Source organism: Strix aluco, chromosome 4, assembly GCF_031877795.1.
Source record: "Strix aluco isolate bStrAlu1 chromosome 4, bStrAlu1.hap1, whole genome shotgun sequence".
In the NCBI taxonomy this organism is placed as follows: domain Eukaryota; kingdom Metazoa; phylum Chordata; class Aves; order Strigiformes; family Strigidae; genus Strix; species Strix aluco.
In genome coordinates, this window is record NC_133934.1 from 9,574,126 (window position 1) to 9,599,793 (window position 25,668).

General features: G+C 42.7%; 1 protein-coding gene across 2 annotated transcripts; it reads left to right on the forward strand.

Moving 5' to 3' along the window:
• The first annotated feature begins 63 nt into the window (after window positions 1-63).
• On the forward strand, window positions 64-25,258 carry LOC141922574 (NELL2-interacting cell ontogeny regulator 1). Of its 2 annotated transcripts, none has more exons than XM_074821952.1 (4): window positions 64-662; window positions 12,149-12,306; window positions 19,009-19,097; window positions 22,991-25,258. In XM_074821952.1, the coding sequence occupies exons 2-4, from the start codon at window positions 12,174-12,176 to the stop codon at window positions 23,054-23,056; spliced, it is 288 nt and encodes a 95-aa protein (XP_074678053.1). In that variant the 5' UTR covers window positions 64-662; window positions 12,149-12,173; the 3' UTR covers window positions 23,057-25,258. The 2 variants fall into 2 exon arrangements, with proteins under 2 accessions (XP_074678053.1, XP_074678052.1); XM_074821951.1 differs by lacking the exon at window positions 64-662 and adding an exon at window positions 11,853-11,974.
• The last annotated feature ends 410 nt before the right edge of the window (window positions 25,259-25,668 follow it).

Here is a 25,668-nt window from a genome sequence, read left to right on the forward strand (position 1 = left end):
TCCATTCTTAGCCCACTGTACCTCTGGAATAGCTTTGTCTTAGCAGGTTAAATGGATAGAGTAGAAAAAGGAGAATAAGGGTATGACTAGGCAGCCTTGCCAGTTCCAGCTGTACCAAATGCTACCACCAGGAACTGCTCAGCATGACATTGGAGGAAAGCTCCATGCAGTGCCAAGAGATTTTTTCATGAGAGTTTTCCTTATTTTACTTCAGGTGAAACACAGTGGTTAGGTCACGCATACTTAGTCCTTTCTGTGATGCACTGAACTCTGAACTCTGAAAGCTGCTCTTTCTGTTTCAGCCATGAAGAAAGACTTGTGTACCTGAAAGCTGAGATGGTTTTTATCCTCAACTCTACCACTTTATTCTAAGATACTGTGTCCACTCACAAGTCTGTATTAGGAGGAGCAGTTTGAGTGGACGCTGTGTTTGTTTGACGCGATTTAGAGCTGTCTCAAACCACTTCAACAGTGGGACTGTGGGGTGCTAACATGGCTTGGGGAGTGGCTAGGAGGTGGACATCTGAAGACCAAAATCTCCTCTGCTGAATTTGGAAGAAAGTGCCTGCCTGTGGCCTTACTTCTCTAACTAAACTGGTGGGACTTTTCTGGAAGTGGATAAGAGAGAAAACACAACTACTGCTCTGCCAGTGCAGCTGCAGGTATGGTAACAAACATCTGGGGGAGTAGGAGAACATGATAGACAGCCTCAGCGGCTTCCCAAACCTGTCCAGGGATTGGAAAACCAATTCCTGCACACTAAGAAGTGCAGCATGCCCTTCTGCATGGTACCAGGACCCGCAGAGGGGATTCTGATGTTATTTTTCCAAATTCCCTCAAGGAGCACTTATGCTGTGTGTTTTTCACTAAACCTGTTCACACAGCATAGGAGCACTGGCACTGCTCATATCTGGCTGCTTGGCAAAATAAGAGCAACTGCAAGCCTCACCTCAGCTCCACTCCCAGAGTGGGAAGGGGCAGCAGTCCTTACTCATGCACGGCAGAGCATTTTCTGGATTTCCTGGAGCAAAGCCTCCTTTGGAGAGCTTCAGCTGATCCTGACTGTAGCAAAATGGCTTCTCAGAGCTTCATCTCTTTGGCTGCACATGGGTCATCCCATATAGTTCTAGCTTGGCTTTGTTCCTCTGCTTTGCTCTGGACCTGCCTTGGCTCTCCTCTCCAGTGCAATCTCCATTCCCCCTTCTGGTCTGGCACTGCCCTCTCTCTAGGCCCAGGGGTTTGTCGGTGAACCCCTGGCCCCTCATCCTGATGACTCTGTATGTAGTCACTGCAAGTGTGGGCAGTGGGGCTGATACTTCTCAGGTCAGCAGTCCCTTTAGATCCAACTATCAGCACTGCAGGAGCAATGACTGGCACTCCAAATTACCATGGAGTGGGTGAACATGGTGCTGAGCAACACTGGTATCCCATTCCCTGTCCAGGGGAGACATTGTGAGGAAGTGCCTCTTTTCACCTGGGAAGCCAACATTCCCATTGAGAACTTGGAGGAAATCCAGAAGAGTTCAGGTGCTGGAAACTCTGCTCCCAAAACTGAGTTATCTATGGACTGCCACCAGGATGTTGTAATCTCACCAGTTTGTTATAGGTGTGGACAGGAACCCAGCCATGGTCAGCCACTGGTTTTGCCAGGTGTTGAGTAATAAAATGTTCTGGCACAACTGGAAACACCTGTAGATCTTGATGAACTTTTCCCTTGGTGCCTGCACAGGCATCAGCTTGAACAAAAGAAGTCTGACCATGTGGAAATATTTTCCTTCAGTCATTTTGCTACCCTCTACCTTCTGATTCACATGATCAAAACTGGGGTAGCGAAACACAGGACATAATAGCTGTTGCCCCAAGAGAAAGCAGCCAGGAGGGGAATAGATAGGGAAAGGGAAATAACTTTCTGTTCTTTTCCTCAGAATCTGAAAAATTAAAGATTCCTTTCAGTCTGCAGAAGATCCATTAGAACTAGAAATTTCCTAGTGGAAATTGCTGTATGCTCCTTTAAAGCCCACCTTCCCTATTTCCCTTTAGTTGAATGACTGTTCTGTATTACCTCTTGTTCAACACCTTCAAAATAGCAGGAGAGCAGAAGACAGGAAACATGATACCAGTTCTAAAAAGGATTGCAGGAGGTCTGGGAATTGCACTCGGCAACGAGAATATCTGTTCTGGACAAGCGAACAGAAACTTGTGAAGGATTTGAATATGTAAACTCAGGTTTAATATGACACAGTGGCAAGAGTCAAGACGATTTTTATAGAGCAAAAGAATACAGCAGAACCAGATAAACTGCTGACAAAAGCAGCTAGGGTAATCCAAAGCAATGTACAGACTAGGAGTCTTCAGTCTGGACAAGAGATGACTGAAGAAGGAAATGATAGAAGTTTATAAAAGCATGAATGACCAGAGAGTGACTGTTTGTTGTCCCTTCACAAGCAAGAAGTGGGGTGCACTGAACGAAACCAGCTGGAGGCAGAGTCAGAGCAAATAGGAGGATGACAGCTCTTGACCTGCTGCATGTTTCAGTTGTGGCATTCCTCACTGCAGGATGTTTCTGATGCTAAAAATTTACATAGGTTTAAAAAGTGGGTGTCCAGACTCATGGCTGAAAATCCTGTTGCAAACTGTTAAATACAAAAATGCCAAAGTCCCTAAACCACAAGTTGTTGCAAGTTAACAGTGTTGCAGAAAGACATTGTAGTTGACCTGGTTTTATATTTTCCCTACACATTTCTTACTGTTCAGTGGCAAGGATGAGATACTGGCCTCAGAATGATCTTTGGTGTGATCTGGTGCAGTTGTTCTTATGTGTAGAAATGAGCCTCTTCTCAAATTCATAAAGCAAACCTCCCTGTGCTCCAGAGAGCCACTCCTTTTTATCCCTTAGAAACAAACACTATTGGAAAGTCTTAAAGTTCTGGGTTTCGCCATTGCCTGAGGACAGGGCACCATTAAGCAGGCCATTGGCCCTGCTTCTGCAGCCCAGTACGTTGCAAAGACTACTCCAAAGGGAGGGGTAAAGCTCCTTCTGAAGGGAAGGAAATGGTACTGCAAAACATTTGCCTGCTGCCAGGAAGGAACTATATAATTACTTGGATATTAGGGTTTCCTACATATTGTACAAGCCCAGGCCTGCCTAGCTTTCACTCCTTGCCCTGTGGCCATTCCTCTGCTTCTGTCTTGGCTTTTTGCTCAAGCCGCTGTCCTAGCTATCCTTTGTGCTGACCATTGGATATGCAGAGCATCTCTCCTGTGCCATAAAGAAATCTTGCAGCAATGCACTCATGAGTAGCAAACACCTGTGCACATGAAAAATGTCTGAAAGTGATCGTATGTTGCTGTGGTCATGCTGCTGAGCTGGGAAATCTTTTTCAGACTTACGGTCCTATGTCTTTGATGGCTCTGCCACTGTTCTGCCTCTTATCCCTCTTCATCTACACATACAGTATTTTCTCAGCCCTCTGAAAGCCTGAAATTTTAAACATGAAAAATGGAAAGCATTAGTACAAACAGACTTTCTCTTCCCATCATACTTAAAACTGCCACTGTGCCTCCTACAATAAGTGCATTTTTTCTTCTCAAAATCCAAAGGTCCCTGTTAAATCCAAACTGTTTTTTCATATATATTTAATAGAGCCATCAGAACATGCATGCATCCTTCTTGCTGTACACCTTGTCCTGTTCTATTCCCTGTACTACATTATGTAGTTGTCTCTCGCTTTGTGACTGCACTGAAAGCTGTCTGGGGCAAAGAAATTGTCATGTCAATAGCACTGGAAGGTGGCCATCACACCTTCAGGTGTTGTGAACTTATTAAATAAAAATCACAATGTAAAATGTGCTGTCCTGTTGCTCTAGTTTCAAGCATAGTATTTGTTTTTATGCATAGGTCTGCAGTTTTAATCTCCATGTGGATATTCCTTAACCTTCTGATTCCAGCTTGCTGTTCCAACTGTAACTTTGTAGAGATGGGGAGTGGCAGAGATGGTATTTTCAAGGCCTCTAATCTCCTGAATTTTAAAAAGTGGCTTAAAACATAAGAGTTCCAGCCACAGGTGCCACAAGAAAGGAAATGCAAATATCTGCTCATATTCTATGTCTTACATTGGTCTGCCTACACTTTTCTTTCCTGGTAGTCAAGGCTGTCATCATTTGATTTCTGCCCTGAGCCATGCACCTGCTGAAAACCTACTAACATATCCGCTTGTCTTCATTAGCCTTGAGTGCCTTTTGCTGTTTAAATCAAAGTAAATGATACTATACTTTTCTGGTCATTTAAGTGACAAAACTATAGCTTGTTCTCTTTGTCAACAGTCTGAAAATGGAACAGGACTGGCAACTCTCTCATTATTCTTTATATAGCTTCACTCTCCTTTGAGAGCCCAAATCAGCTGGAAAGACTGCTGACTGGTGATGCAAGTTAGACTGTTCCACAGGGTAAGCAGGACACAGGTTTCAAGGGAGGCCACTGTTCAAGTTCTTGTTTTGGGGTGGGAGGATCTGAATATTCTGTGTGCGCACATTAATAGCTGCACTTAAGGGCAGCCCCAGCCCTGAACTACATGTAATTGTTAGATGTTTTCTAAGCATTGAGGCTATTTTCTTTTTTTCTTTTTTTTTTTTTTTTTATGTTTAGAACTTTATTTTTACCCTATTCATTTATTTTATTCCTAAACTCCATAAAAGATTTGGTTGTGCAAAGCCACCACTGACAGAGAAATGAGGGAATTGCATCACTGGGATTTTTCTACTCTAAGTATCAGTTGTTGCATTACAGCAGTTAGGGTCTTGTGTCAATTGTTAGAGGAAATAGACACAAAACACAGCTGCTATTTAGCTTTAAGTGCAAAGAACATTTATTGCATGACATTTTGATATCCATAGGGATATTTATCTAAGGGGCTTTTCTGCACAACAGAATTGTGTCTAGTCCCAATTAATGGAAAGATCCGCTAACGCAAAGTACATATTAATGTCAAATCTGGACTAACTTTTGAGCAAATCAATGTTCGTTTAGACAAACAATACTGACAAAATCTGTCATTTTTTGTGGTTTCTGCACCTGAGTCTGATGAAACTTAGCCTTTTCCTTTGCATAAATCCCAACGGACTTTAAAGTTCCCAGTGATACCAGGTTTAGTGAGGTTATATCTATTCAGCTCTTGACCACAGTCTAAAAAGATGACCATGGTTTCACTCTGAAACTTTTCAGTTTAATATAGGGGCTGGGGAGAGACACAGACTTTGGGACCAAAATCAAAGTTGCCAGCATTTGTGAATGCTTATAGTAAAGGCTTTCATTGGAGGTCATCTTTAGTGCTGTAAGTTTACTTTCAAAGCTCTGGGCATTGTGGGTTATTTCTCTTCCCCATTTAAAAAGCAGAACTTCATCCATGCAGTAAATTAGATACATACAGTTTCTTGCCTAAGCAGCTCTTGCATTCATCCTGGACTATATATACACTGTAATAAAGCATCCAGCTTGTGAAAAGTATCTGGTTTCAGCCAACAGCACTGAATATAACTAATGCACAATTCAGTCTTGCATTGAAGTGGGAACTGAGCAGCGTTTAAATGCCTTTTGACAGCTGGTATATTGCACATTTAAAGTATTGTTTGTCTTAAATACAATGTAAAATCAAACTGTATTTTACCCATGGAAGGTTGAACCATGTCCTAGAAGTCAATAGCTTTTCTGAAATAAAATGAGTTCTCCCCACCTCCCTTTTCTGTATGCACGTACAGGCTGTGCAGAGAACTGCCTGTGCCTTTTGTTACTCTGGTTTTGGTAGCCACAGAATAATGTGCCCAAATCCCAGCACTTCAAAAAACAACCATCAGGTTCTTCCTGAACATCAACTGCTCTCAGAACACATGAATTCAGAAGGGATTTTTACACACTGTTCTCTAGCAAGTAAAAAATGACATGCTTATATCTTCCTAGACAGGGATAAGACTGGCAGTAGCAAGGTAAACAGCTCAGCTTTACTGTCAGTGTCATTCAGACTGAGAGTACACAAACAGTACACAATCCTTGCCTAGGCTGTAAATCTACCCCATGTCCAGCACAGTAATCAGTTGCTGGATTTCCAGCCATCCAATTCAAACCTCAAATATAGACTAGGAAAACTGGTATTTTGCCAGTGGTTCTTACATTTTCTTGGAACCAAAAGTCTGAACTGACCTTCATTTCACAATAGCTTGACAGCAGCCCCTCCTGTGTGGCAGAAAGCATTCTATGATTTAGAAGGTGTTTAAACATGCTTGTCACACTTGGCTTCAGTTGATTTTTGGAGAACTGATCAAGCCTGGGTACTTTCCCACATCTTACACTGTGGTGAAAGAGGCTTCTTAGAGTTGACTAGTTCCTGCATTAAAGAATCTTGGTGCTAAGTTTCTATCACACTCCCTATTTGCAGCCACATCCCTGATTTGCAGTGTCATGTGGACTTCACTGGGACAGCTGCAGTGCCTCATAAGCCTCATAGTCTGACCAAAGTTCAGCTTGTGGTTGGATTTTTGGAGGGTTTTCCAGGAAGCTCTAAGATGGAAAACTTGTCAAACAATGATGCTCTTTGTCATTCCATAGGGGAGACTTTTTTTCCCCACCAAACCTCTGACCTACTGTTTAAAAAAGATACTGATCCATCAAGCAAAGGTGAATCATTATCTCATGTCATGAGGGACAAGCTAAGTATAGGGTTCTTTCTTTTCAGTCCTTCTCAGGACCTGAGATGGCTGCCAGAAAAAAAAGACAATAAAATTTATTCTGTTTATGGGCTGAAACATCTACAGTGCACTAGCCTCTAACCTCTCAATTCATCTGCAAGACTATGATATAATTATTTAAAGGAGGATTAAGAAGCTGTGGGCCCTGGCAGCTGCCCTGCAGCCAAGTGTCTCCAAATTCCTTTATCAGTGACCCATCCCAAAATGGGAATATTCTCTAGCCATCAAACTTGCTTAGACCAGAGAAACATTGCCTTTGCCCTGATAACTGAGGAAGGAGAAATAGTTAGTCTGAACTGCAGATGCTGTACAAGGGCAATGCATTTGTCCCAGGGGTGTCTGTGTTTATGCTGTAATTACAACACAGAGATCTGAGAAGTAACTGCCTGGGAAGCAAAATGATTCTCATAATCATAGAATCACAAAAAAAAACAGGAAGGGAAAAGTATTCATAAGAAATCACCCAGTCCATCCCTTGTCTTTATGCAGGGTCAGATATCACTATACCATTCCCAAACGATGTCTATACCTACAGGCTTAAATATACCCTGTCCTTCACAGGCAATCCATCCCAGTGCCATCCCTATTATTAAGAAGTTTTCCAAGGTCTTTGGTGGTGCCTCCTTGATGCAATTTGAACCTCTGGTTGTTTCTGCTGCTGTTGGTGTCTCTGCTAGTTCCTATTATTGCAGTGACCAAACCAGATGCAGTACTACAGCTCAGAGTTCTGCTGAAGGCAGTCTAAGCTCTTGCACTTTTGTTGGTATATACCAGGATAATTGCATTTTTTTTTGGCAAAGACAGAATATTGTAGACTGATTTCAGCTCGTGACTCCCTAGCTCCACTGTAAAGTGCCACTTAACCTGCTGTTCCCCATTCTAAATATGAGCTGTTGATTATTCTTGATGAAGTGTAGCACCTTGTTCTCATCCTTATAAAATTTTATTTTGTTTTTAGACCTTTTTTTCCAACTTGTCTGTATGATTTAGAATTCTAGTCCTCTCCCCCAGCATTGCTTATAACCTCCAGGCCGATGTTAAATCTTGAATAGCCGCTTTGCTTATTTGTTATCCAGCTGACTAATGAAATGGAGAATAACCCTTGAACTAAGTGAGTCTCTGCAGACCCGACGTGATATATCTTTCCATGGCAACAGTGACCCATTGCTGACTCTCAGCAGTGACCCAGCCAGTTTTGCTGGTCTCAGAGCAGTTTTCTTAGTTTGCTTCTGACAATGCTGTGTGACACAGCATCAGAAATCTTCCTGAAGTTGATAAATTTGTCTTTCCCTACCTGCAAGGCCTGTTACCATGTCACAGAAGGAAACTAAGCTGGTTTGACTTGATTCTTGACAAATACCTCTTATTTGCAACTCCAGTTCTTGTCTTCTGAATGCTTACAAACTGTGGTGGGATTATTGCTTCTAAAACATTCTCAGGGTTTGACAGTAAACTGGTTTGTGTGTCATTTTCCAGTTTCTCTTCCCCCTTTTAAAGACAGTCACTGCATTTACCCTTTTCCATGGCTGGCATAACACACATTTTCCCTGAGCTCTCAGCAGTAATTGCTGATGGTGGTTGCTTTAGTTTCTTCTTTAAATATGCTGAGGTAGATCTAGTGACAGCCCTGAGTTAAAAGAGAGCTCTAGGCAGATTGAAACCCAGAAAAGTGACCTGGCACAAACCTACAAGCATATGTAACCAAAGCAAATTTCTGCTAAATGTTCTTACCTAAAACATGTTCACTGCTATTAGTTGTGTTAGCCTCCTGCTCACTAGTTCACCTTATTTTGCTTGGTTGATTAAATAGATGTTGAGTCCTGTATCACTTTCTAGGCATCAACTTGATTAACTTTCCCCTTCTGCTGAACAGAGAACCAACTCTTTACTTGGTTTTTGTCTTCCTTACTCCCTATGTGTTTAAAGACATGTTTCTTGCTATTCTTCACGTTTCTCACTATTTGCATCTGGTTTTGCTTCTTGGCCTTTCTGGGGTTATGCCTGTATTCTCTTGCCACTCTATTATTCAATTAATAGCAACCAGACACAGATTCTTCTGTCTCTGTGCTTTCTTCTTCTGATTGAGTTCAACACACGGCTTATAGCCATGTTAGCCGGCAATGATTTAGCACTTCATATTAGACTGGGATTAACAACCCTATTTGCCATGTGTACCCACAACTATAATAATGGAGTTCTAAAATTAGACCCTTTGCCTGCACCTTCCTTTTATGCACACATATTTAATTCAGGCCTTTAATGTTAGTGATTTTAACTAGGTATATATATTTTCTTCCTCCACTGCAAAGATGTAACTTTCAATACCTGTAACACTTAGGCAGCAATAAGATGAGGGAGCTACCAAATGTCTATCCTCACTACTCATCTTTCCAATAAATGTCTGGATGTTTCTGATTATTTTGGAGGAAACTCTTCTCTTGTTAGCAAATGATAATTAGGTATGGATTCTCTGTAGAAAATGAAAACAAAGTATAAATATTTCTGACAGCACTCTGGGATTCACTATGACATTCTTCAGACAGCAAATGGACTCCTATGAATCCCTTGGAATTTTCTCATTCTTCAAGGTAAATTTAGTCATAGTGGTAGGCAATAGTGAATGTAATAGCAAAGCAAGTCATGCAAGTGCTTTCATGCTTCTGTCTTCTTGAGCTTTGCTGGAGGTGATAGAACAACACAGATTTCTGGAACTTTTCCATGCAGCCTGACTCCTGTTCGCTGTCAATTGAGAACTGCATCTTGGACCACATGGTTCTGTTAGCAAGAGGAGTTAGGAACCATTTTCATGCTGCTTAAAGACCATGGCATTTGACACAAAAGCTGGCCTGAACCTGCAAGTGCAATGTCTGATTGTTTTACATTGATGCCAAGCAATTAAAAAAAAGGACATTATTTTAAGTTTAGTAGTGTGCTGCAGCACAGAAATAACACCTTCCACCCCATTAGATGGTGGCTAGAGAGTGCCCTACTGCAGATCCTGCCCCACTGTCACAAGTGAGAGCAGGTTCAATTGTGTTCTACTGTCTGGATGGCAGTAGTCCAAATCAGCAAGCCCTCCTTCTGTGATGCTATCATAGTGTTAAGTTTGGATAGTGGGTGGCTGAGCAGTCAGAAACCAAGAGAAAGACAGTCCATCCTCTCACAGGGAAGTTTTATGGGATGCTTATACAACTATGCAAAACTTTGCTGTGATATATAGATCCTAATAACAAAGCATCACCCAACCATGTGTAGGCATCCTTGGAATCTTGTCATCCTGGGAATGACATATTTCAGGACCTTCAGCTTCTCTTTATTCCAAGTTTTCTGCTCTGATCCCCTTTTATACTTTCTCCATTTTTTTAAGATGGGTAACACTTCTGCTTACCTCCGTGGTTGCCCTTCCTCCCTGAGGTGTCAACCCTCACTGTGGGTTGTACTGCTTGTTCTACCTACCACCTGAAAAGACCAAGCAATTATGAAAAAGATTTTACAAAATAGTTACAATTTTAGAAAAGACTCTATTGATACTTTGAAAAAAATAGTAGAACAAATGGTGCTTTCCACCTTATCAAAGGTTATTGCATCTGCAGGCAATTCCTTTCTCTCCTTTTCTTGAAGATCATGTACGAAAAGTATGATATGGCCATGGGACCATAATGAGGGTATGCGCAAGAAACACATATGCCAGGGTGAATAGAAGTGTAAGGTTTGGATTTTATGCCAGAATTTCCATTTGGTGTTATTTAAAACTGCAGATCAGGGCTAGACTATGTGACCAACTCTAGATGAGTGTATAGTCAAACTGTAGAATGTTGTTCCATCATATCCTGGCTCTTACGGAGCTGCTCCTTTAACAGGCATCTGAGTCTTGTGAAGAGACAATGTTAAACCAGGCCATCTCACACCACCTCACTTCAGGCATCCCCAACTTCAGAGCTTGGATTAGGAGTCTCAGCTTCTCATAAAGTGCCATTTTAGTGCACACATGTGCCCTGACTCACCTTATGAAGACCCCATTGACTGAGACCTTCATTTGGACCTTCCACACCAGGGAAGTTGAGTTTCAGTTGCACTTTGGGCTAAGAGTTTGCTTAATGTGTCGTTCTTGTAGGAATTGCTTCCACAGCTCTGGGCTGTGCCTCTGCAAAGGTCTCTTTTGCATGCACAAGGCAATTACACTTTGCCAGAAAGTGGTCAAGAACATGGAGTCCTTTGAGATGACTTTTAAACTAACCTGGCCCGAAAGCATAAGCATTGAAATTAGGAATGTAAGAAGTAATTCTGAGGAAGCCACAGGAACAAGTAATACAGAAGCAGAGTACTTTGCTGGTGACGGTCCCTAGGGCTGAAGAAAGCCAGGAATAAATTGTGTTTTAGCCTGGGAAAGCTGATACCTCCACAGCCTGGCAGGTTAGTTATTCTGTACAGACCAGGAAGGCTGGAGCCTGCTCCCTGGTGAGAGGAGGACAAAGCCATGAACTGAACATTTGAAAGATGAGTCTTTAACCATGCTCTGGGGCAAACAGGTATTGAAAGCATTTCTCTCTCTTTTCAAGAAGGTATCGCCTCCAATTTCTGAATGCTTGATTTCAGCCCGGTACTTACAGAGATCCCCTATCCAGGAGGGCTCATGCTTGAGCTTTGTCAGGACACATAACATGGTTGGTTCATGTGCCAATGTTGCTGTTGTCCCCAAGGCTTCAGTGTAGTTAAAGGAAGCCCATATGGAGTCTTCCTCAGAGCACAGGGTCCCATCAACAGGCCCTTTATTATTGTTATTTTTCCAAGCAAACTTCTGAATTTTCATCTCATCTGAAACCTTCCGGAATAAAATCTCACTTTAAGTGAGTTACAGCTAAAGCAAGGGATGGGAGCTGTGTATTTCAGCAGAGTCCCTTTGGGAATAAAAGCAACAAATGCAAAAATTGCCTAACACCCTCTTATGTGGGTGGCAGCAGCCAGTGTTTGCCAAGGAGAGGACATGGTCTTCGAGGAGCAGAGGCAGAGCAGGAGTACAGCAGTGACCATCCACCACATTGTGGTCCCTTTAAATCTTCTTCTGCACTTGGCAGCTCCAATTTTTCAGTGTTGCTATAGCAAATCTCCATGGCAATGACCCTAATCAGGGAAGGGGGGATGCAGAGGGGACGCATGCTCAGAGTGGCTGCTGGAGCCTCGCCTGCTCACTACAGCTGCTTCAAGGGTCTGGCACACAGGCGAAGAGAAAGATCAGGTACTTGGCAAACTGGTCCTTGGGGTGCATCTCAAGCCCATGGCATGTAGATGCAGTGATGTGTGCATGTGGGTTTGCGTGTGCATGCGGGTCTGTGCTTATCATGTCTCATCCACTTTGTGGGGAGTGTGCTGGGAGCAAACTGCTGATTTTCACTATTTCTCCTTGTTTCAGGCAGGGAAGATAGCTTGAATTATTGATGAGAGTAATGGCGTTGCCATCTGTCTGGAGTGTGATGCGTGTGGCAATCCCGTTCATCTCGGTGGTTGGCCTGCTAAGCGTGAGGCTTGTGGGGGCTGGCCAGGACTCTGGGAGTGTCATTCCTGCAGAAAGTACGTACCTGCTGAGCGCACTCGTACCCTCCCGCTGCACCGCGTCCTGCTTGCTTCCCTCCACTTACCCACAGCAGCCACACAGACCTTAAGCTCCAGGGAAACGTTGCATTGCCTGATTAGCGAGGGAGAAATGATGAATTTGTAACATGTCAGCAAAGCACATAAAACCAATGCTTATAAAAACAGCAAGCAACAATACTTATAAAAACAGCAAGCAAGCAAAGGATTAATAGCTATTTAGGAAAAAATACTAACTGCGTACTATAATTTTCACTGGAGCTTGTTTTAAAGCTCTTTGGTTGTAGGTCTTTTAGATCTGCTTCTCGAGAGTTTTGTTTCCAGATTTGCCACAATACGGATGACGTCTTTGCCAGTCTGGATATTCTTAGAAGAAAATGTGTGTTTATTTCTGCTAGGGCATTACATTTTGCTTAGTTTAGTATTTGGTTGGAACAATAGGTCAAGTTCAACTTTCTTGTAACTACTACAGATTGACACAGGGGAAGTTTACCCAAACAGTGTATTCATAAAACATATATAGATTTCTGAAATCCTGCTGCTATTCTGCAAACCTAAATAAATAAATAAATAAATATGACAGACTGGCTTCAGCACACCATGGAGCTGGGAGCTCTTGAATCTGGATCACAGCTCTATAGTAGCTTCCTCTGTCATTCAGAGAAAATCTGTAGTTAAACTTTCTCAGCTCCAAAATGAGACAATAGTTCAAAAATATTAGGGAAAGGAGTCAATGTTCTGTGTTGTGGTGACAGCAAGTGGGAAGTAGCCAGTCATTAGAAGCTTAAAATATCCCCTGGGAGGAAAAAAAAAAGGTAGGTAATTGTATACAAATCAATCTCTAGTTCTTAGTCATGCTTTCATTGTATCACAGCTATCTTTTTACATGACTACTAAAATATTTAATACAAGACCTGATTTAGTGACTGCATTTTATTCTCCTATAATTCCATTGCTAGTTTTCAAATACACCTATGTGTATTTGTGTCTAAAGGACTTACATGCTGAATTCCCTTGTTTTTCCATTCTTTTTTTATTAGTGCTAAATTTTTGTCTATTCTAAAACAGACCTCATCTCTATTTTGTGTGTCTGTTTTCTAGGCGTTAATTAATCTTAATAAGTTTTGTGACAAGTAGTCCATTTTGTCTCCTCAAGAAGAAAATCAGGCTTGAAAAGTAAAATATATGTGCCCTTTATGTGTCGATGTTAAGCAGAGGCAAGTCAAATTGTTTTTGGGAAAAAGTATATAGTGGTTCCTTGTTCTGCTTGTATAGTGGAAACTCCCATTTTATCTGTAGAACAAAACACTTGGCCAGGGTCTCTGACCCCAGTCTCATGGACTTATCTTTTTGATATGCTCTGGCCAGGTTACTGAGTCCCCTGAAGAGCCCTTGAGGATGATTCCTTGTCTTGTCTTACTCCTGCAGGTGAGAGTGAGGAATGAAGGGCAGGTCAGAGTGTTTCTGTGGCCAGTGTTTCTGCAGAGACATGCTGCTCTGTCCTGAGTAATGGAGGCTGGTAGCATTGCTACGAATGCATAACTGTATTTATGCCTGAGGCCAGGCCAGGAGGAAGACTCTCAGCTGATCATGAATTGTAAATTGTTTTGTGCTGCTGCAGGGACAGAGTTTTAAAGCGACAAGGAATTCGGGATGCTCTTAATCAGCCAGTTGTTGAGGGAGTGCTGCATAGCTGCTAAGTACTCCAGGTACTTTCCTTTGCCCATCTGAGCTTTTCCTGGTAGTTAACCTGTGGAACTCCTCCCTTAGGACACTGTGGATGATAAAAGTTTGCATGCAATTGCAGAATTGATTGGATAAATTTAAGGAAAAAAATCTTAGAAAGGGCTGTTAAATGCAGCAGCAATTCTTCTGGCTCAGGAGCTGCTTCAGCATATTCCTGAGGTCTGGGACTGTCTTTGGGGACACATCCCTTCATGCCTGCCCTGTTCTTATGCTCTTTCATGGGCATCCACTGTTGGCCATGAGAGTCACATCTATAACCAGGCCCCATGGGTGTTCCCTAGCATGGGGACATGACTGTTCTAGTAACCTGATACGGTGGTCCTGGGCACACATTTGTCCATGACAGGAGGCCAGTTGCCTGTCTGGGAGACAGAGTTTACTCTTCCAGAGATAAGCTGTCCTATGCCAGCTTCTCTCAAAGCTTGGGAATGCTCCTAGACACATTTAATATACTACAAGAAATGTAGCTCATGGGAGACAGACAGGACACTGGGCCAGGCAGACCTTTGATGTGATCTAGTACAGACATTCCTGGACCTTTTCCTGCTTGCTGTCAGCTCCACTGGCTATTTCTCATCAAGGAGTTGATCCTCCTGGGCACTGACCTGTTCTGGGGGCAGTGCTACTGGAGCATATACACACACCTTCCCTATTGCTGGCACTGGAAGTCCATACTGTCAGCCCAGGTAAACTGGTGGTTGTGGGATCCTGAATGACTCAGGGAGAAAAAGGGGGCTCTAGTACATGTTCTTGACAGGGATATAAGATATACATAGACCATACTAAGTGCCCTTCTGCAGGGCAGACCAGTGTGGTGCTCGATGCTTTTCTCTGTTCCCAGGTGAGCAACATGGGACTGGGAACATGCCTTTTGCAGGAACAATCCCTCATGGACCACACAGCGCTACCAGACTCTGTCTCCCACTTGGTGGGAGAAATGTGGCCCTCCTGCAGCACCACAAGCAGGAGAGGGGCAGCAATGTTCTCGTGCAAGTATGGGAGGTGCAGGAGTTACAGGAGAGAAGCATGAGGCAGAGTTGTTAGCACTGCAGAGAGATCCTGCCCTGTGTGTGGCACTGATATCTGGCTTGGGGTACCATCACCTGCTCTCCCCTTGGCATACTTTGTGCCAGCCAGAGAGCCAGGCCCAGCTTTTTATGAATAATGCTAATTAGCAGTGATTAATCATGTCCTTATACTTTACACAGCACTTTGAATATGCAAAAGACTGTTCAAGTATGAAGTGGTGTTACTAGTGTTTGCAGATTATTTTCCTTAAAGTTCAGTGCAATCCACTAAAAAAAAAAATTAAGTTGATTTCCCCAACCTCCCATTGCATTTATAGCCCAGATCACCCACTGTGAAAGCTGAAATGTGGAATCTGAAGAACAGAAGCTGGTCAGTCTGTTTTCATTAGCCAAGGTGCATGAAATACAAAGAGTAAATGCCATGTGCATGCAAGGGAAAGTAAATTAGACTTCCACAGTGCTTTCAGTTCGTTTTTTACCAAGAAGAAGCCAAGAAGCATATTTTAAGTTCTCCTCCCCCACTTCTCCCCAAACACACAAAGACACATACAGTCTTCGTGCTGACAGGACCCATTTAAGGAATTATAGCTGACTCCTGATAATTCTTATTATGTTAATCCACAAACCTGTTAAGTCTCCCTATGAATGATAGTCTGTTCCCAGCTGTCAGCAAGGAACTAATAGCACTCTGCTGTACTTTGCTATGATGTGACTTAGGGTTTGGTTTCACAATTGCTTTAAGCTGATGTAAGCCTATGCTGCCTCTGCCCTTCTCCTCCCTACAACCTGGCCTCCTGTTCTTGCCCTATTTCTTGTTCTGGCCTCAGAACTTGGGCATTCAGGATCTGATCTGGAGAAATGCAGTGGCTTGGTCACTCCTGCTGTGAGCAAGGAAAGGTGTGGGAACACGTAACCAAGGACAGAAAGCAGGGTGGGTTTGCTCCTATTGGCAGCAGCACATATTTAGATTTGTTTGAAACCTTTGTGAAGACAGACCCTTAGACATCATTGCTTTGGGGAAATGTCCATGGGCATCCTACTGAAAATCTTATGAGCATGAAGAGGGATTAAGTCCAGCTAGATAGGCCAGTTTGCCAGCCCAGCTCTTCAGTCTGGAAAGGAGACACCAAGGCAGGGAATGATGGAGAGCAGCAAAGTCATAAGTGGGACAAAGATGGTGAATATTTAATAACTGTCTCTTCCAGTGCAAAAATTAGAGGCAGGAAATTAAAAGCAGCAGATATTAATTTCAGAGCAGACAGGAATGGTATTTTTTTCACTCAGTGAATAGCTGAGCTGTGGAACTCATTGCCACAGGATGCTGTAGATGCCAAAATTTACATGGATTCAGGAAGCAACATAGCAAATCAATGTGAGATATTTCCATGGAGGGCTTAGAAGATGTAGAAACACCAGCCAGACTCAGGATATTCTCCAACCTCTTGGTAGGCTAGAACAACTCTGCTAGAGACTTATTCCTATATCTTCCTTAGAGTATCTACTATTGGCTCCTGAGGGAGTCTGGCTAATATAATATATTAAAAGCCTGGCTAGAGCCAGGACTTGGGCAGATCTGCTGGTAAAAATTCAACTGTAGCTATAGGCTTTCCAGGTAGTGGCATATTGCCCCTATTTATTCCCTATGGGGAACTGCATTCAAGTTGCATGGGTGGAAGAGTTTATAGACAGCCACCTCCCCAGCTGCTTGCCACCTCTTCCCAGGTTCAGCTGTCCTCTCATCTGCCAGTGGTGCTGCTTCAGTGAGTCCTCTCTCCTCTTCTGTAAGTCAAAATGATGTGTCCCATCCTGGGATAGAGCTGGTTGGAGGAATCACGGGAGCTCTCCCACTGCCAGCACTGCAGGGCTCCTGGCTCCCAGCAGGCAGGGGTGCTAACCTGACCGAGAGACAGCTGTGCTTGGAGAAGGACCCTCCACCAAGGAGGATAGCCCAGGAAACTATGTTAGAGAGTAAATATCCCATTATGTGGTGAAACCACATGCATCTGCACTGTGGCTTTGAAGAGCAGTGCCGTGTTAGGAGCTTCATATGTGCTGATGCAGGACACACAGAGCTGCACAGGCAGGTGTCCTCAGTGCCACCAACATTTTCTTGCAGAAGCTGCTTTGATGCTAGGGAAGCTGCTTTCACAGGGGTGGCAGAAGTGAAATAACCACTTGGCATGCTTGTGCCGTTCACTAGTACCTCCCTGTCCACATAGCAGCGCCTGGCTGCCGTAAATAGCAGTGAATGATCCCACACAGCCACGGCCTTCATGAAGGCCTGGGAAGACTTCCCGGGTGGAAGGCAGTGACTGACTACAGAATTCATGGCTCTCCTCAGAGATGCTTTCTCCACACTGTGGGAGCAGGACACGTTCATTTATGACCCAAAGTCTGTTTTTTCTCCATTAAGTTCTGATTTTGAGAACACTTTAGTGACAAGCACTTCAGGGTATGCGGCACTTCACCAAGGTGGAGGCAGGGCAGGGTGCTTTCTGAGAAGACCACAGAAAGGGGAGGGAGCAGGCCACGGCACCAAGTGAATGATGGAGTTGCTGACAGCAGACTGAGGATGCAGGTTATTTCTAAGGGCTCTCTTCCATGATCTGAAGTGAAAACAATTACATTGTGTAAATACTGAAAACAGGAGGGGGTTGAGTGTCTTTAAAATGTGCTCAAAACCATCCTGTCAGCACTCCTCTCAGGCCTGGAGAGAGAGTCTTTGTGAGTGATGCTGTTCTTACAGAGGTGGGGACTTTGCATCTCCCCACATCCCTGGAATTAAATCCCTGGCTGGATCCCTGGGTCTCCCTGAGATGTCAGCTGCATGGAGGGGAGATGGAGGAGTATGGGTGGGAGAGAAACACCTCCTGAACAGGTCAAAGCCCTTAAGAGGCTTGCTGGGGACCAAGAAGCACTCTGGTTGCTCCCTTCCATCAGGCCCAAGTCAGAAGTCCATGTTGGCAGCAGGGTGCCAGGCATGGGGTACTGCCGTGCTGCATGGCAGCTCTCTGGCTCCAGGCAGCTCCCCAACTATCTATCTCAGCGGCAGCTTTGCACCCGATTTGCTTTGTCAGATCAGCACAAGTGGCTGCCTGTGGAAAGGATTTCAGCATCCTCACCAACATGGGGGCTCTGTGATCAGTGTAAAATGTCCTCTCTCCCCATTCCCCCTGAATCTCCTCCAGTATCTGCAACTTCTTCTTCTGAAAACCCACACTTCATTAAGTCTGTGACTGAATGAAAGGGCCTTAGTGCGGGGTGAATCCTGGCAGAGCAGAAATGCCCACATCCACAAGTGAGCCATTTTAGTTGTTGTCAAGTCCCTTCCTCCTCCTCTTCTCTGCCTTTTCCCTGCCCTGCCCCTCTGTGCACACACACTGGCACCAGCTGCAGAACCAGTGGGATGCTTTGCATTCCTGGCAGAGAAAAAATACAGCAGCAGGTGAAGGGAAGCAAATACAGATCTGGCACTGTCCTTGCCAAGCCAGTCTGTAAGAGCTCCTGTAAAAACAGACCTGCCTGTCTGATTTCTGAACCACTGCAAACTGCTATTTTCAGCATATCAGCTGAGAATTAACCCATGTCTGAGAAGGGTTGAGGATTTCAGTTTTCAGGGAAGAGGCTGGGGACTGAAGGCACACAGCACCTGTCAGAATGAAGCCTGGGCTATGTTGAGAAAAAAAGCAGCAAAATGCTCTTGTGTTTTTTGCTGGTCCTCACACATTTGCACAAAGATACATACAGCCCTGTCCACAGGCAGCCCTAACTTTGTACACATGCGGGTGTGGGTGCCTGGTAAAATGGGGTTTCTCCTGGTGTTACATGGTCTCTGAGTATTCCCCCTCTGTACTGCTACACCCTAAGTTTCATGCTGTGACACTGATGTCTCTGTACCTTTTTTCAGGTCGTCCCTGTGTTGACTGCCATGCGTTTGAGTTCATGCAGAGGGCGTTGCAGGATTTAAAGAAGACGGCGTATAATCTAGACACACGAGTATGTATTTCTATAGAAATGCTTTTAGTTAGCCTTTATCTCCAAGCGGCCAGGTCTGCCTGTCTGTGTACAGCAGACACGACATCTCTGCTGACTCACTTCCATTTCAGCAAATAGGATTGTACCAAGTACAGATTACTTTTCACAGGCTGGAGAGGTTCATTAAAGGTAATCTAGTCTGACTTCTTGCATAACAGGCTAAAGAATTACCCCAGACGGTCCCTGTATCAAATAGAGAAGGAAAGAAGATGTATGAAGGGAGATAAAAACAAGAAAGATGATGTACTCTTTATCTCACAACATTACTTCTGAGCTGTGGACTGACTATTTGCTGGGCAGGAGCAGAAAGTGAACTGGAGAGCACGAAGGTGACAGGCAGGGCTGGCAGAGGAAAGGGAAGCACGTGTATTCCTTGCTTATGGATTGATGCTCTGTGAAAAAGGGGGAAGCACATTTTCTCGGGTAGCTATCACAGCACACAGGGCATTTTGCAACTTCACGTGCTGGTCTTGTGCTGCAGAGGTCCCAGTGAACCAAAAAAGGATGTGCTAAATGCCTGATTTTAGCAATGCATACATATGTGGGCTCATAAATATGCACAAACACTGGCTGGGATAGGATTTACCACAATGGTTCCCATGCTGTCTGAAGTTTGCAAGAGGCAGGAGGTCTCTCACCTCTAATAAAGCCCCCCCAAATATGTCTTGTCCAACCTCTCCTTCCCTAACAGCCCCATTAACTGGCAACATGGCAGTAAAGGAACTTGTGGTGAGTGAAACCAGTTTGCAGCCACATCTCCCAGTTTCTTTAGGTGCCTGCTCAGTGCCTGTGGCCAGTGCCATCTCTGTTGGCAGGTGAGAAGGGCTCCTTGTTCCTCTAAAGTCACGCTCCACTCAAATTGTCATTCACAGCAGAGTCAACCAAAGAGATGTAAATCAATTATGTGTCTCAAACTATAACACAAAAGGGCAATTATGTTGCTTCGCCTTTGGTTTCTTGTGACCTTGGGCAATCATGTAGGGCCCTACACAATAAGGTTGGAGTGACTTCAGCTTTCTTGAGCTATCAATAGCAAACTGATTAGGGCAGAGCTCTGAGAGCAGTACGGTTACATTGCAAAAGTTTCCCATGCACTAGTGTAATACTAAATAACTGTTAAGTGTCAGACTGTGAATAGAGGGGCTTTACCTCCAGCAGCTGTGCTGCACTGTTCTAGTGGATAGCAGGGTTTCACCTGTTTGGATTAGGTTCAACTGAAATGTTTTGTACCTACACATGACATGGCAAGACCATGTGCAATTGCAGCTATGTTGGTTCTTATACTGTCACCAGGCTGTACCATGGGAAGTTAAAGGAGGTACTAAATTTCTGTCTAAGCTGCACTGGGAAGACTTTTTTGAATGCAATAGAGGCAGCACAATTCCTTAATCCCATTTACAGAGATATTCAGACGTATCTGTTTTGGCTATTCTATTTGGAGAGTGGAGGGAGAATACAACCCATCAGAGACCAATGCTTTCTTGTAAGAGGTAAGGCAGAATATAAAAGGAGAAGCTGGTTCCAGAGTGCTACAAGATAAGCTTCTGTTTCTGTGAGGACCTGGACAGGCCTGAGATGCCAAGGCACTGATTCAGACAGCTCTCAGTATTACAGAACAAGGGGCATAGGAACAGTGCATCACCAAAACAAATGTAACCAGTTATCTGGAACATCACCTACCCTTTGACAACTGTCAAGAGTTGAATACGATTAGTAAAGAAAGGGTATATTACTGTCCATCTTTTCCAGCCTTTGGATTGAGATTCCAAAAGCCTTTCTGGAAGAGAGGCTTTAGTTAAATACAAATTACTGAATGAAGCAGAGATACTAAAGTGAAATGCCCTACAAATGGCACACTGTGGCCTCTGCTCTCTGAAAAGTACAGCTCCATATCCTTACTCAACCGCTGGTGTTTTGCTCACACTGACCAACTATAATTTCTCAAGTTTAACACACACATAACTTCATTCAACAGCTCCTGAGTTTTGAAAATTGTTGTTACAAGGGCAAGCCCCATGCAGGATTGTTCCTATCAGAGACTTCCTAAGCCAATGACAACAGGGTCGCAATTAATTTTTGTAATTGATGCTTCTCTTTCAAAGTCCTTCAGTTTACAATTGAGTGATCCCAGAGTGGCTCCTCCTGCCTGTAAATAGTCATGATGACGTCTAGGCAGGGTTTGTGGTAACAGTGACAGCTTGTTGGCATTATGGTGAAATCCAATAAGCCTGTTTGATGTTAAGATGATTCTCTGATTTCTACTGGGCTCCCAACAATGAGAGTTTTCACTCATCCAAGATTTCACTGTACAAGCAAGGAGCAGTGTTTAATAACGCCTGCCACTGCACTAAGCCGATAAGTGAAAGCAGACAGGGAAAGGGAACAAGTCCTCTTTAATGCAAGGGTGGATGTCAAAAGTTTGAGTTGAAAAGGATAGAGGGCTGTGGAGGGGAGGGAAGAGCAGTTCTGAAACAGCCTCTCCCTGCAAAAGCCTGAAGTCTGAGAACAAGAAATGACTAGTAGAGAGTGGGACTGCCGGGGGACAGAGGTGCTGCTGTCCAAGCAAGCCAGAGCTTGGTGGAGCAGGTCCCCAGGTAGAAGTGCCCACTTACTCCTCTGGAAACTGTGTGTCTTTGTTAATTAGCCCTTGGCTGTTTCTAATTTGTCAGGAGGTATCATGTCAGAGGAACACCAGCAGACTGAAGACTTTGTTGCTTCACAATGCTTTGAGATAATCTGTTAACAAGTGGTTTTCAACCTTTAATGTTTTTTTCCAGTGCAGATGGGAAATCCATTCATGGTGAATTTGTTTCTGGTAACTTTTTTTTTCCCTCAAGAAACTCTTCAAAGTCAGTCTGCAAACTGCTTAAGGGACCACAGGGTAAAAACCACCAGATAGGCTCAGGAAGAATTTTCTCTTCAGTCACAATTGCACTGGTTAATGTGAGTTGCTTGCACCAACAATTTTATTTCGAGTCTTGCAAGAGACTCAGCTTTGGAAATGACTGTACCATTTGAGAAATTCAGCCCTTGCTTCTCAAAAAGTGAGACCAGAACCCACAAAAGATTTAAGTTATTTGTTCACAATTAAATAAATGATACTTAAATATCTTTGAGGATCTGAAGTTATTTTTCTTTTCCTGGATACAGAGAAAAAAAGCTTGGAAATGTTTTTCCACTAAGGTGCTCCAAAAACAAGAGCAAGTAATTTTAATTTATGTATATAGAAAATAATTTTTTAAGCTTCTGATGGAGTTCTGGGGGCATGGCTCCAAATGGAGTTGATAATAAGGCAACTGTCAGTAAATTAATTCGGGTTAAAATAGGAGCCACAAACTCAAGTCTAGATCTGCCCTGAAAGATTATGAGTTTCAGACAACAAGGTTAAACTGACAGCTGGATTGAACTCAGAGTTATTCCTGAGAAACAGCAGTGTAACTGAGAGCACAACTGGCTCCTCAACGCATGCTATCTGGTGCAATTAAATTATACAGTACTGAAGACATCATCAACAGGAAGCCATCAATCTCTGTGAAGAAATTAAGAGCAGTGCAGTTGAAAGTGGAATTTTTCTCAGTATTTATAAAAGACACTTTAGTAATTTTGACAGAATACTCCCCAGAAGTTAACTGTGAAACTGAAACATTTAAACTATAAAAATACTTTCTATGCATCTCAGTTCTGAATATACTTATTTCATCACTTTTTCTGGATGAAAACCAGCACTAACAACTATGATTTTTCACTCAGCAAAGCACCTTGGCTGCAGCTGTGTAGAGGGATTAGGTCTAATCAATTATGTACTCTTTTGAAGTGATATATTCAGTTCTTTGATTTCTTTTATTTTTTTTCAGACAGAAACCCTCCTCCTGAGAGCAGAAAAAAGAGGCCTGTGTGATTGTTTTCATGCAATACACTAAAATGAGCACTAGGATTTGGCCAATGGACGTTTATTCATTTTTAAAATGCTCTTCAATAAATTACAGGAATATACAGAGTGCAAGTTGTGCCACAACGCAAGGAAAACAATTTTTATCCAAACAGGTACAGCTCAGTTAGATCACTTCTGCTTTGATGTGTTTTATCATTACTGTATGTGATACTGCATCTGCTGAAATGTCAACAGAAGAAACAGTGCCAAAGTCTTGCTCATGGGTTTATGCAAGGATAGCATCTTCCTTTTCTGGTATTTCTAGTCAAAAATTGTCTTTGGACTTTCAGGCCAGTCCCTCAGCACATGTGAATTGCCATAGATCTGTGAAAATTAGTGGAGTCACATTCTTTAAAATATTTATGGTAGAATGTATCCCTAGCATGGAAAGGAAGCCACTTTGCAATGATGCATAGCTAAACATTTACAAACAAGCAGTCATAGCTTTATATAGAAATTAATAGTTGTCACTGACTGCTTGGCAGTCCAAGGAAGGTATTTGTTCCCAGTTGTATCAATAGTCCAGTGCACAGCAAACACTGTAATCTGTATCACAATTTTAATTTCTTCAGAGCCACACAGTAGCTGTGATCTTTTTGGAGAGATTTATTAAGTATCTAATGTGATCAGTAACATTTGTAATCACATGAATACTGCCTGGCAATTGAACTGATTGCATCTGCCAAAATCTTCTGGAGAAGTGTCTTTCATTAAGCAAATCACATACTGGATTGAACCACTCAAACTGGCCTCTACAGACAGTTTTGGCAGAAAGCCTACAAAATGCCTGCGTGCCCAGGAGTCCCCTGCAAACTGTATTTTGAGAAACATTTAAGTTCTTCCAAAATGGGCCATATCTCTTGCATGGACTTTACAGTCCATAGCAGTGGGTTACAGTGCTGATACTATTAATATTCCTGCTGCAGTCAGTGTGAGACAAGAGAGAACAAAACAATTTAGGCAGTGTAGTACTAGTAGTAGACAAGATTGTGTCTTGTTACTCTTTGGAAAAGAATAGCAAATCCTTTCTCATTGTTTTCTTTTTTTCCTTTGTTTTGGGGAGGAGAGCAGAAAATGGACCCAGTGGAAAGTTCTTGTGGATAATAACAGATTTTTCACAGGCTTAAAATATCATCCCCAGAGTATCATTAATAAAGATTTGTATATCAGCTAGAGCATCTATGTACAGGCTAGAAACTTTTATACAAACTCTTTTATACAAAGAGTATGGGAGCAGTATCAACAGCAGTGGTTTTCAAAGTCATTTTACCAATTCTTATTAATACGTCTGTCTTCCAATAAGTGGCTGATGTTTTGCTGTCAGGCTGCTCAGTAAGTTATGATGGTAGCTATCTGTACATTTCCAAACTTCTCTCCCATTTTATCTACCACATTAGGCACAGGGAAATAGGGAACTGTGACCCACTGCCAACTTATTATTTTGTGTGCAGTCACACTCAGTAACACTCAGTGCCAAAGTTGTTTGAAAGGCATGTGATTCTCAGAAAGGAGAAAGCTTCCTTGCACCTGCATTTCAAGTAGGAAATATGCTTTCTCCTTTGTAGTATTCTAGAATAACCCTTTATAGGTCATCAAGACCTAGTTTGTATGAAAGAGAAGCAGCATGACACAGCAACACATTGCTTCTTGTAGTGTTACAATCCACTGTAGCACTGGTAACTGACTGATAGATCATATTTTATTTTACAGATAAAACAATAGCTTTAACACAAATTCTTTACAAAATACCAAGCTTAGGTTAGTTTACTCCCACTTAGATTTGAACCAAAGTAATGCACAGATTTTGAGTTGGCTTTTTGCAGGAGATGGAGTTCCAGCACTGAACCTGTGAATTTTCCAGCATAGCTCACCTTTTCAGGGGGCAGCATGTCTATGGTTTTGTATTGCTATTGTGCATGCTTATTCTGCTGGTACCTTAAAGAATCTTGCAAAGTCCTGTTAGCAAGTACTGGGTTTTTTGCCTGTTTTTATTTAGAAAAATGGTTGTTCACAGTTGAGTTTTGATATATGCAGCTTGTTATGATAAAAAGGTGGAATGAATGACAAGTGGATGTTCTCTGACTCCCAAAGGGATCAGTGACACTGCAACTTTACGGTTGTGATGGCAGTGATTATTCTGTATGTACTTTGTCTATAATACAATACAATAAAAGGGCAAGATGCATTATAATATTTGGTGTGCTTTGTTACTGATTTGAAAAATGGTAGTGCTTATGCATTAATAAATATCTGGTCTTTAATTAGGTGGAAAATCCACAGAGAAAAAATGCTATTTTGAATACAAAAATAAAGAAATCTTGTATTGGGGCTAAATTTGTGACAGTATTCTTATTTGCTGAAGTATAAAATCGAACTCACTCTTACTTGAAATTAAAAGTACTGCAATGATTTTTGTGAGCTTTTTTAAGGACTCCATACTCTGTACTTGGTGATTGTGATAAAGCTCTTTATAATTGCTGGATATCATGAAGAAAAAAATTGAGCTAAATAGATAGTTTTAATTTATTATTGCTCATGAAGTTAATTTAAATTCAGAATCACCTTGAGTTTCCACTTACTAGAAGAAACTGTATATTTTAG

Bases quoted from the DNA above. Each gene is read 5' to 3' on its own strand.
- LOC141922574 (XM_074821952.1), top strand. From the start codon at position 12,174: ATGAGAGTAATGGCGTTGCCATCTGTCTGGAGTGTGATGCGTGTGGCA. The intron at 12,307-19,008 runs GTACGTACCTGC...ACCTTTTTTCAG, and splicing joins GAGTGTCATTCCTGCAGAAA to GTCGTCCCTGTGTTGACTGC. The intron at 19,098-22,990 runs GTATGTATTTCT...ATTTTTTTTCAG, and splicing joins CGTATAATCTAGACACACGA to ACAGAAACCCTCCTCCTGAG.